This window comes from Danio aesculapii, chromosome 5 (genome assembly GCF_903798145.1).
Source record: "Danio aesculapii chromosome 5, fDanAes4.1, whole genome shotgun sequence".
NCBI lineage: Eukaryota > Metazoa > Chordata > Actinopteri > Cypriniformes > Danionidae > Danio > Danio aesculapii.
Window position 1 is genome coordinate 1,154,543 of NC_079439.1, and position 13,009 is coordinate 1,167,551.

The window sequence follows — 13,009 nt, forward strand, 5'->3', positions numbered from 1 at the left end:
CCTAACCAACCAATCAGTGTTGGGTAAATTACTACAAAGAACTAGTTCATTACTAGAGCATATCGCATGATTATTTTCCCTCATATTGAGCCCAAATAGAGATCTCCCTCCTGTAATATAGCATATCCAGCAGAGCTCAGTGAACACACTCTCTGTTTTCTGGAGACTGAAGTTTTGAGGAAGGCTGAGACACAGCTGACGGCAGTCTGTGCTCCTGTCACTGTGTGTCTGTGAGAGCTGATCAATAATACGCTTCATCCCCACATCAAAATATACTGTACTTATTTAAAGGAAATACTATGGTGTTTATGAACCATACAATGGTAAAGCATTTGAATTCATCTGTTGCGGTGATTCTACAGTAGCTATGGTGACACAACATCTATAGTAATGAATATGCTATGTTAGTTCTATAGTTGCTATGGCAACACAACATATATAGTAACTAATATGTAGTGGCGATTCTAAAGTTGCTATGGTGACACAACATCTATAGTAATTAATACGATATGTTGATTCTAGCAGCGACGCAGTGACGCAGTAGGTAGTGCTGTCGCCTCACAGCAAGAAGGTCGCTGGTTCGAGCCTCGGCTGGGTCAGTTGGCATTTCTGTGAGTTCTGTGAGTCAGTTTGCATGTTCTCCCCGCGTTCGCGTGGGTTTCCTCCGGGTGCTCCGGTTTTCCACACAAGTCCAAAGACATGCAGTACAGGTGAACTGGGTAAGCTAAATTGTCCGTAGTGTATGAGTGTGAGTGAGTGTGTATGGATGTTTCCCAGAGATGGGTTGCAGCTGGAAGGGCATCCGCTGTGTAAAACATATGCTGGATAAGTTGGCGGTTCATTCCGCTGTGGTGACCCTGGATTAATAAAGGGACTAAGCCGAAAAGAAAATGAATGAATGTTGATTCTATAGTTGCTATGGCAACACAACATCTATAGTAACTAATATGTTGTGGTGATTCTACAATTGCTATGGCAACACATCTATAGTAATTAATCTGTTGTGTTGATTCTACAGTTGCTATGGTAACACAACAACTACAGTAATTAATCGGTTGTGGTGATTCTACAGTTGCTATGGTAGCACAACATCTATAGTAATTGATCTGTTGTGGTGTTTCTACAGTTGCTATGGCAACACAACATATATAGTAAATAATATGTTGTGTTGATTCTACAGTTGCTATGGTAACACAACAACTATAGTGATTATTTGTTGTGGTGATTCTACAGTTGTTATGGTAACACAACATCTTTAGTAATTAATCTGTTGTAGTGATTCTACAGTTACTATGGTAACTCAAAATCTATAGTAATTAATCTGTTGTGTTGATTTTACAGTTGCTATGGTAACACAACCATAGTGATTAATCTGTAGTGGTGATTCTACTGTTGCTATGGTAACACAGAATCTACAGTAATAAACAAATAACCCAATACTGTAGTTTTCCACAGCTATAGGGTATACTACATACAATACACCACAGGATACTGTAGTAAAACTAAAGATTATCAGTTCACCACAGCTAACACTACAGTATGCTGGAGCATTGATTAACTAAGAGCTGTAAATAATGGACTACACACAGCATTAGCATGGTTCAAAAACACCAGTATTGACTATAAATGACTGTAGTATTTTTTCATGTGGGCTCATAGACACTTCAGGACACTCTCCGACTGCCTTGGGTTTTGCGCAGCTGATTTCTGGAAGCTTCTGTCTCAGGCGACGGGTTGACGTCTCTTTACTGTGGAGTCTTCATCTCGAAGCCGCTGTTGAATGGCTTGAGGAGAAACCAAATGTCTCACTTGCCTTCTCTTTCCTCTGTGCTGTCTGTCTGTCTGTCTATCTGCCCTACGACCCCTGTCTATCTGTCATTCTTCCGCCTGTACGGATCCTCCTCTTCTTCTTCTTCTTCTCTTCCTCCATGATTCCTCTACAGGACGGGCCTGTTTACCCCTGACCTGGCCTTTGAGGCTATAGTGAAAAAGCAGATCCAAAAGCTAAACGGGCCGTGCCTGAAATGTATAGATATGGTTGTGAGCGAACTCACCTCCACCATTCGCAAATGTAGTGAGAAGGTAAAGCGGAACGAAAGCTCCGTTCGTCTACGTCTATCTTTAATGTACGGATAGACCGATGGCTGGACAAAACTGGACATTCGTCCTAATGCTGAATGTAGTTGTACGTTAAAGTTGGTGGTTGTAATTTAATCATTTTTAAAATCAAGTCCACTTAATGATCGAAAATAAGATTTTAAATGAGCACTTAAAAGTCTGTGTAGTCCAGAACTGAATATTGAGTAGGGGGCGGGGTTTTATTTCAGGATGATGTATTTCCAACGAAACTGAATATTGAGTAGGGGGCGGAGTTTTATTTCAGGATGATGTATTTCCAACGAAACTGAATATTGAGTAGGGGGCGGAGTTTTATTTCACTATAATGATGTATTTGCAACTGAAACTGAATACTGAGTAGGGGGCGGGGTTTTATTTTAGAATAATGACATTTCCAACTGAAGCTGAATATTGAGTAGGGGGCGGAGTTTTACTTCACTATAATGATGTATTTGCAACTGAAACTGAATACTGAGTAGGGGGCGGGTTTTTTTTTTAGTATAATGACATTTCCAACTGAAGCTGAATATTGAGTAGGAGGCGGAGTTTTATTTCAGGATAATGATGTATTTCCAACTAAACTGAATATTGAGTAGGGGGCGGAGTTTTATTTCAGGATGATGTATTTCCAACTAAATTGAACTTTGAGTAAGGGGCGGAGTTTTATTTCAGTATTATGACGTATTTCCAGCTGGACAGGAATTTTGAGTAGGGGCGGAGTTTTATTTCAGGATGATGATGTATTTCCAACGAAACTGAATATTGAGGAGGGGGTGGAGTTTAATTTCACTATAATGATGTATTTGCAACTGAAACTGAATACTGAGTAGGGAGTGGTTTTTTTTTAGTATAATGACATTTCCAACTGAAGCTGAATATTGAGTAGGGGGCGGAGTTTTATTTCAGGATGATGACATATTTCCAACTAAACTGAATATTGAGTTAGGGGCGGAGTTTTATTTCAGGATGATGATGTATTTCCAACTAAACTGAATATTGAGTAGGGGGCGGAGTTTTATTTCAGGATGATGATGTATTTCCAACGAGACTAAATATTGAGTAGGGGGTGGAATTTTAGTTCAGTAAAATGATGTATTTGCAACTGAAACTGAATATTGAGTAGGGGGCGGGGTTTTTTTTAGTATAATGACATTTCCAACTGAAACTGAATATTTAGTTGTGGGCGGGGTTTTATTTCAGTATGTTTGGAAACTTAAACAGAATATTAAGTATTGGGTTGGGTTTTATTTCAGTATGAACTGAAACTGAATATTGAGTAGGGGTGGAGTTTAATTTCAGTATGATGACGTATTTCTTACTGAAACTAAATATTTAGTAGGGGGTAGGTATGGGCTGGTATAAGATTCTGACGGTATGATAACCTTGGATCAAAATATCATGGTTTCAGGATATTGTGATTTCTGCTCTAAAATATGTTCTTTTTAAATGTCTGGGTAAGAAACTAAGGGTGTTTTCACACCTGTCTTATTTAGTTTGGTTGAATCGCACTAGAGTTCGTTTTCCCTCTTGGTGCGGTTTGTTTGTGCAGGTGTAAATGTAGCAATCGCACTCGAGTGCGCAGTTCGTTTGTGGTGAGAACATGATCCAAACTAAAACAGACCCAATCGCAAAAAGTACTGCGCCTTTTTGGACTAATCCAGCTGCCGTAGTCCGATGTGCTGTCCCATCTTATGGGATGTGGAGGAAAAATATTTGCTGATAGCGCTTTACCTACAATTTTAACAGGGAGAGAGAGAGAGAGAGAGAGGGAAAAACATTACCTGATGGATCGTTGGTAATATTCCGTAAGATGACCATGTCACAGTTTAGCTAAATTAATTCACGTGTCCTCCTGAAGTGACGTGCCATGTGCCTTCGCCATTAACAATGCATAAAAACATTGTTTTCCAGCCGCACTTCATTGTCGAAATGTATAGTTTATCTAAAGTGACCAGGGATACCATCAGCCAGCGCAGTCGTCCCTCTATAGTAAACAGCGACATTTTGTGTCTGCCGGTTTGTTTACTTGCGGGAGTTCCATTGGCATTTTCCCGCACGTTAACTCTGACCAATCAAAAAGCAGTATAGGAAATACGTTCAATAACATCTGGCCAATGAGTGATGTGGATATTGTCACATGACTGCATTTTGGTTCTTTTCAACTGGTTCGGGGCAAAGCAATCAGTGTGGTGTGAAAAGAACCCAAAAACGGCAGAATAATGCTAAAATTAATCATTTATTGCCCTTGTTCCGGACCAAATGAACCGAACCACAGATGTGAAAACACCCTAAACCTTTTTTGCCTTTGAACACAATATATTTTGTTTTGAGAAACATTAGGTTTTGATGGAACAACAAAGTTTTAAAACCTTGACTTTTCCAAACCGCGGTATACCTTAAAAACGAATATCATCCCATGCCTAGTAAAAGGCGGGGTTTTATTTCAGTATTATGACGTATGTCCAACGAAACTAAATCTTGAGTAGGGGCGGAGTTTTATTTCAGTATGATGGCGTATTTCCCACTGAAATGGAATATTGAGTAGGGGGCGGGGTTTCATTTCACTATGATGACGTATTTCCCACTGAAATGGAATATTGAGTAGGGGGCGGGGTTTATTTCACTATGATGACGTATTTCCCACTGAAATGGAATATTGAGTAGGGGGCGGGGTTTATTTCACTATGATGACGTATTTCCCACTGAAATGGAATATTGAGTAGGGGGCGGGGTTTATTTCACTATGATGACGTATTTCCTACTAAAACATAATATTGAGTAGGGGGCGGGGTTTACTTCACTATGATGACGTATTTTTAACTGAAACTGAATATTGAGTAGGGGGCGGGGTTTTATTTCACTATGATGACGTATTTCCTACTAAAACGTAATATTGAGTAGGGGGCGGGGTTATTTGGTATGATGACAAACTTGCATGTGAAATGGAGTACTGAGTAGGGGATGGGGTTTTATTTTTGAGCTCCTCTTGTATTTGACTAACAGCAAAAGTAATAGATGGAGGGGCGTGGCTAAGCATATTTTGCCCATTCAGACTATTACGCTAAATTAAGTCTAAACTTTACAGGAAACAATCAGGTTTTTCTAATTAGTAACACAAATGTGCACACTTAGTGTAAAAAATATAAACATCTCAAAAAATGTAGAGATAAGCAGAAGAAAAATAAATGATAGCTATATTTAATGGCATAAAATGCTGTTTTTCCTTTATATGACATTATTTTTGTATTATCCATGTTTTATTCGTTTCATATTTTAAGCTAAAATTAAAATATACACACACACACACACATATATATAAATATCAAATACAGTAACAGTAATTTAAATAATTGTAAACACTGATACACATACAATCAACAATAAACTTTGCTCATGTAAATGTGAAATTGCTCATATATTAAAATGTTTTTTGTGTAGGATTCACACATCAGTCCAGCAACTATCGGTCTATCCTTACCACTCAGTTTTCATCCTGATTTATTTTGTCTGTGTCAGTTTACTTTATCACGTATTTGTGTCCTTTTCAAGCAACAATATAGACGTAGCTATTTTAACCAAATTTCCCAGTTTGCTTTGGTTTTAACAGTGCATGCTCCCGTTTGGCCCCTTCTGTGCGTTTTTTTCTCAGTGTGTTTTTTTTTGGTTCTGTCGGATGTGTGTGTTTTAGTTCTAGCGTGAGAATAACATCATTGTGGCTCGTCTCTTCTGTTTGACATTGGTGGAGTAACTGATGCTTCAGGCTGGAAGATCTTTTTACACCAGCAGACTAACAGTCATACCAGAACATCACTCTCTCTCTCTCTCTCTCTCTCTCTCATTTCCTCTTTCTCTCTCTTCTCTTTCTGTCCAAACATCACTGCTCTCAGAACTCTTCTGCCTTTTGTGGATTTCAACTTTTGTGTCTTAAAAAAATATGTAAAAACGTCCCCATCCAAACTCTGATGTTGTTTCTTTTCCCTTTAAGCACAAAAGAAGATTTCTCGAAGACTCTTCAAGCTCCAAAACGGATAAAAAAACCCCTAAACTCATCACACAATATAAGATAGCGGTCACACTGTTTATATGTAATGTATTTACTAACATGAACAGACAACATTAGCTAATAAAAAACAGTCGTTCGTTGTTATTTCTTGGTAACCTTACAGTCAGGGCCGAGAAGCAGAGTTAACTCACAGTTAGAGGCGACATAGGCGGCGTTCGCGACATATAGTGAGGGCGGCATGATCATCGTTTGCCTAGAGCGCCAGTTTACCTTGCTTCGGCCATGCTCACAGTGCATTAACAGCGCCCACTAGTGGATTTGTCATCTTAAACACGCTACTAAGTAACGTATTTCATATTTGCATTCATTGTCATTCTAGTTTGAGGGTTACGAATACAAGTATGGAGACCAGTTTGATAATAATAGACATTATTTACAGGCAATTTGACTATTTTAATAACCATTATAGGTGTATTTGCATTACAGTTATTGATACAGGTAATTCCCTTCCGGCGTTTCTGCCTTTCTATAAGCGCCACCTACTGTCAGAAAGTGGATTTATATTTTCATTCAGACTGTCTGCAGTTTTTGTTCACATCAGATGCGGAACGCACGAATAGCGTGATTTATTCACTTGTTCCACATCTGGTATGATCACAAATAGACACGTGAACATTTTGAGTTTACTCGCTTCATTTGTGCGTAAAATTAGCTTAATTCGCACGTCAAATTAACTGCGCAATAGACGCGGATTTGTGTCATGGGCGGGGCTTCTGTCTGCACAGCGACTCTAGCTTCATTGCTAAATGGCTAACATGGATTTTATTGAGAGAGTAGTTGTGTTTATGTGCTTTCGGAAGGCTGAAAAACAACGTTTATTCGTTCGGCACCTTGTCTGAGTGCATTAGATCCTTTCAGAGGTGCGCCCAGCTCTGTGAGTTCATCAACTCCTCCAGAAACTATACCTGGATGATGGAAGCTTTCAGCAGTGCTTCAGACTGAGCCCAGCCCAGTTTGATAAACTGTTGTCCGTAGTCGGCAAGAGGATTTTACCTCCAGACACCAACAACAGGCGATACGTCATAATCATTCAATTGAATTGAATTGAGTTCTTCTTTATTTGTATAGCGATTTTACAATGTAGATTGTGTCAAAGCAGCTTCACATAAAATAAAGTCAAATAAAGTAAAGTCTTTAATGTGCTTTTTAATCATTTTATTCTGTTCAAAGCAGCACTCAGACTCAAATTTATCCTCGAAAACATGGCATGAGAGCGATGCATGTGTTGGATAATTGCTCTTTAATTCCTGATTTTAATCAAAAGACTGGTCATTTAATTACTATCGATGTGCTAAAATATTAGTTAAATGAATGTTATTTAAAAAAAAAGCATATATACATACTAAAACTGTAAATCAGAATAAAGTGCATGGTCTAATCAGAAATAAAGGAAATTAGTTATCTATTTCGTTATTTAATGCATAAAATAGGCTAGTCTTATTATAAATTGAGTTTAATTGATCTGAAACTTTTAATTACATTTTCTATTCTTGTAAATAATAAAAGTTGCTTCAGATTGATGAAAACGAACCTGAAGACCAGCGTGAACGGGCCACAATGACTTATTTTTTAACATTGAAGCACTTACACACAGTGTCTTCTGTCTACATGACTGGCAAACGCATTAGGAAAAGAGCTGCGGAATCTCTGCGAATATTTGATTAATTTAGAAAGCAAATGTTGTCTGACTCAGTGATGTTAGTAATGCATAGAAAAATGCAAAGCAGAATTCCCCTGAGCTCATTAACCCACTGATGACAGTTAATGAGGTTTGTTGTGTTACTGAACAGGAGCAAAGGCTGATCAACATTACATTCCTCATTGAAAACACTCGTAATGTAGACGCAGTCACCTCATGCTTGTGATGCGGTATAATCTGTAAACTCCACCCATTAAGGGAGCAGCTTGGTGTTTATACTGTCAAATCACGAGGATATTTAATTATTGATCGTGGGCCAGAAATCGTGATCATAATATGATCAATCGTGCAGCTCTAAAATCTGCAATTACTAAAAACCCAACAACTGATTTTTAAATGAGTGTCTAGGGTTTGTTAAGGATGTTGAATGTTAAAATAGGAATCTCCTTTAAGGAAAAAAAGGTTGGGAATTAAAAAATCACGCTCTTATGAATGTGGATCGTTTGTGTGACTATTTCCGAACTTTTGTAAACACCATAATTCAGTCTGTTATGTCCTTTTGGAGCTTGACATTTGTTGTTGTATGAAAAAAAAACAAGAGTTGCATGAAGATTTTTCCAAAGTCCTCCTTTTGGTGCTGGACAGAAAAAATGAACAGCAAAAGTGTTTGGAACCACAAATAAATGTCCTTTCAGTGCGTTTCCATATAGACAGATATCAGACAGAAAACACCACTCCGTCAGTTGACAGATTTCATACCATGGGTTTAATATAGGATATTAAAGGTGCTGTATGTACGGTTTTGGCTCTTCTAAAGTATAAAAATAAGTTTGCAGATATTTAAGAAACACACCAAGTAAACAAACTTGTTTATCTGGAAAAACAATGCTAAAGTCACATATTGGCTGCGTCTGAAATCGCCTACGTTTGTATTTACAACACGACCATTAGAAAAGCCTGCTCTATATAGTATGAATGTGAGTATACATCCACCATTTGTCATGATCACGTGACCTATGTTTCACCACTTCACTCTTATTCATGAATTGTCTCACATTGCATTATGGTTTCTCAACCATGTTCCTGGAGGACCACCAGCTCAGCACATTATCCATATCTCCTTAACCAAACACACCTGATTCAGATCATCAGCTCATTAGCAGAAGGACCTGTAATGAGTGTAAAAGCAGACATCTAAAACATGCAGTGCTGGTGGTCCTCCAGGATCGTGGTTGAGAAACGCTGCATTATGGGATAGCGTAGTGTCCATTGCATACGCATTTCAGAAGTAGTAGGTCATCCGAGCACTTCTTGCTGTCTCTGTTTTAACAATACTATGAATTTGGACATACTACTGAGATTTCATATTGTTTTAAACCGACTATATAGTAGGGAAGTCTGCGATTTCTGACGCAGCCATTCTCCTTTTGAGAATGTGTGTTCCGTTTTGGAACGCCTGCCTCTGCTTTGATCTCTGTAGCTCCGCCCACTGCCACTTTAACCAATTATATTCCATTACCCCAGGTTGCCCTGATGAAAAACAGCATACTTAATTCCAGACCTGAAGGCTCTGGAGGACAGAGGCAGCCTTCAAAGTGACACATGGCAGATTCAGAGTTATAAAAATACCCATTAGATGCTGTTTAATTAGCAAATAATATAAATATTACAATGATAAACATTAGCTGAGCAGCTTAAAGTGTAAGACTTGATCATCAAACACGCTCGCTTCTGTTTGTGTCGTCAATCTGGCAACCTGCATTGGAAAAAACCTCTCCAATGTTTTGAATTTGGACTGCAATACCTAGGTCAACCACTAGGAGTCAAGCCAACATACTGCATCTTTAAACATATTGTGTGTGTGTGTGTGTGTTCTTCTGAGAGTTCTAAATCCACACAAGGTCTTCTGGTCTCACCTCTCTCTCGCTGTTCTCTCTATTCTCTTCATCTCAGCACGTCTGTTTGCCTGTTTGCCTGTAGTTCCTCCAGAAACACTCATTTCTACTGATCATGATCACTGCATCCCTGTGAAAGCCAAATACTCTGCTGGTGTATTGGTGTGTTAATGCGATTGTGTGTGTGTGTGTGTGTGTGGTTAGATTTGTTTGATTCTACAATATCTACAAGTTCCAATGCATCAGATAAATTGATCACGATTTAAGCTGCAGAGTTTTTAAAGGGACAGTTCAACTAAAACCCATTCTTAAGTGCGTCCAAATCTTTTGATAGCTGGATAATGTGCTGCCATTGGTATCCATAGTAGAACCTATGGAGGTCAATGACTGCCGGTTTTCAACTCTCTTCGGTATATCTTCAGAAGAAAGAAGCTTGGAATAAATGAAGACATGTTTAATTTTTGGGTGAACTATCCTCTTAATACTCATTGATGATCTTCTTGTAATTCACCTTGATTGAAGTACACAATTCTTGAGTTTTGGTTTAAATTACAGGAGATTGCAAATCCAGAAGGGTCATTATTGTGTGTTACTAGTGATGCATTGGAATTTAGTCATGTGACATACAGTGAGTTTCTTTAATGTCGGCTTGTTTACCTGTCATGTGCATACATACACCATATAATGTGTGTTGGTGTGAATGCAGTAAAGAGAATGTGTGATTTTACAGACTTTGCATCAGGTTTTCAATCAAAAACTGATTATTTACATTTTATAATAATGCTAATTACAGATTCTAAATGTAGACAGTAGATCCTCTAGTGGATTTGTCATCTGAAACACATCAAAATGTACCCTAAATAACGTATTTCAAATAAAAATACAGACAGCGCCCTCAAGTGGATTTGTCATCTGAAATGAACATCAAAATGTACCCTAAATAACGTATTTCAAATAAAAAATGTAGACAGCGCCCTCAAGTGGATTTGTCATCTGAAATGAACATCAAAATGTACCCTAAATAACGTATTTCAAATAAAAAATGTAGACAGCGCCCTCAAGTGGATTTGTCATCTGAAATGAACATCAAAATGTACCCTAAATAACGTATTTCAAATTAAAAATACAGACAGCGCCCTCTAGTGGATTTGTCATCTGAAATGAACATCAAAATGTACCCTAAATAACGTATTTCAAATTAAAAATACTGACAGCGCCCTCTAGTGGATTTGTCATCTGAAATGAACATCAAAATGTACCCTAAATAATGTATTTCAAATTAAAAATACAGACAGCGCCCTCAAGTGCATTTGTCATATGAAGCATACAACAAAACACACCCTAAGTAACAAATTTCAGACTCGCAAAAATTTACACAGCGCCCCCTAGTGAATCTGCCACCTCTAATGCACATCAAAACAATCTAAATAATGTATTTCAAATTAACAAAAATGTTGACATTGCCCTCTAGTGGATTTGTCAATAAACAAAAATACCCCAAATAATGCATTTCAGATGTGCACAAATTTAAACAGCGCCCTCTAGTGGATTTATCCTCTGAAATGAACAACTAAATCTACCCTAAGTAACATAATTTATATTTGCAAAAGTGTAGACAGTGCCTTCTAGTGGCTTTGTCATCTGATACACAACAAAACATAGCTTAAGTTATGTATTTTATGTTTAGCAAAAGTGTAGACAGCGCCCTCTAGTGGATTTGTCATCTAAAACAAACAACTAAATGTAGTCTAAATAACGCATTTTAAATTTGCAATAATGTAGACAGCGCCTACTAGTGGATTTGCCATCTGACACACAACAAAACACACCCCGAGTAACAAATTTTAGACTCGCAAAAATGTAGACAGCGCCCTCTTGTGGATTTGTCATCTGAAACGTTCATCAAAACATAATCTAAATAATGTGTTCCAAATTTAAAACATAGACAGCGCCCTCTTGGGGATTTGTCCTCAAATACAAACGACAAAACATAGCATAAGTAACAAATTTCTGATTCTGAAAATTTTGACAGCGCCCTCTAGTGGATTTCTTATCTGAAACGAACAACAAAACAATCTAAAAACAACGTATTTTATGAAAAATGTGCAAAAAGCACCCCAAATAACATTTCATTTTTGCCAAATTATAATCAGGGTCCTCTAAGTGGATTTGTCATCTGAAACGTACAAAACATACCCTAAGTAACAAATTTCAACTGAGCAAAAATGTTGACAATGCCCTCTAGTAGATTTGCCATGTAAAACACAACAAAACACACCCCAAGTAACAGATTTTAGACTCGCAAAAATATAGACAGCGCCCTCTAGTGGATTTGTCATCTAAAACACAACAAAACACACGCTGAGTAACAAATTTTAGACTCGCAATAATGTAGACAGCGCCCTCTAGTGGATTTGTCATCTGAAACGTACATCAAAACATAATCTAAATAATGTGTTCCAAATTTAAAACATAGACAGCGCCCTCTAGTGGATTTCTCATCTGAAATGTACAACAAACATCCCTAGTAAGTGTCCTGTTGCAAACTCTGTGTGTGTGTGTGTGTGTGTGTGTGTGTCGTATCCGCAACACAAACGCGTGTGATTGTGTAACAGCTGGCCCAGTATCCCATGCTGAGAGAAGAGATGGAGCGGATCGTCACACAGCACATCCGCGACCGCGAGAGTCGCACCAAAAATCAGGTGCGTCCAGCCTCCAATATTAACCAGTGTTATATAAAACAGCTGCTGAGAGGAACAGGTGTGATTGTTTGCTGTTTATGTTCATCAGGTGCTGCTGTTGATTGATATCGAGCTGGCGTACATGAACACCAACCATGAGGACTTCATCGGATTTGCCAAGTGAGTTTCGTTTCCTCGACTGTAGCGTGGTGAACTATTATTAACCCTTATTAAACAAAACACCAAAACAGATTCAAATGTAGAATAATTATAATAGTAATCTAAAAATGGTCTATTTATTTACTTTATTTATATAATTACACTGATAATATTTAATAAATAATAAACACAAAAAATAAAGTAATAAATAATAACATCAAATTATAACAATAGTTAATAGTACAAATATAAACATAATATTAACAGCAAATAGCAATAAACTATATGCATTTTAATGCTACTATTTATCATGTTAATTTATTATCACCAGCATTTTACTATATTAAGTAGACTAATTATACATATATAATGCTATAAATATTATTATTAATCCGTGATTAATAATGTAATCTAATAATTATTAATAAACTTGTGTACTTCTCAATATATATTT

The 13,009-nt window shown here is 37.6% G+C and overlaps 1 protein-coding gene across 2 annotated transcripts in view; it reads left to right on the forward strand.

The window, feature by feature from the left end:
• dnm1a (dynamin 1a) overlaps positions 1 to 13,009 on the forward strand; it is a 123,659-nt gene that overhangs the window by 48,063 nt on the left and 62,587 nt on the right. The window contains exons 10-12 of one of the 2 annotated variants that reach the window (XM_056457198.1): positions 1,944 to 2,082; positions 12,331 to 12,417; positions 12,506 to 12,576. In XM_056457198.1, the coding sequence (XP_056313173.1) occupies positions 1,944 to 2,082; positions 12,331 to 12,417; positions 12,506 to 12,576 (297 nt within the window). The remainder of the gene's footprint in view (positions 1 to 1,943; positions 2,083 to 12,330; positions 12,418 to 12,505; positions 12,577 to 13,009) is intronic. The other variant, XM_056457197.1, reaches the window with a different exon arrangement.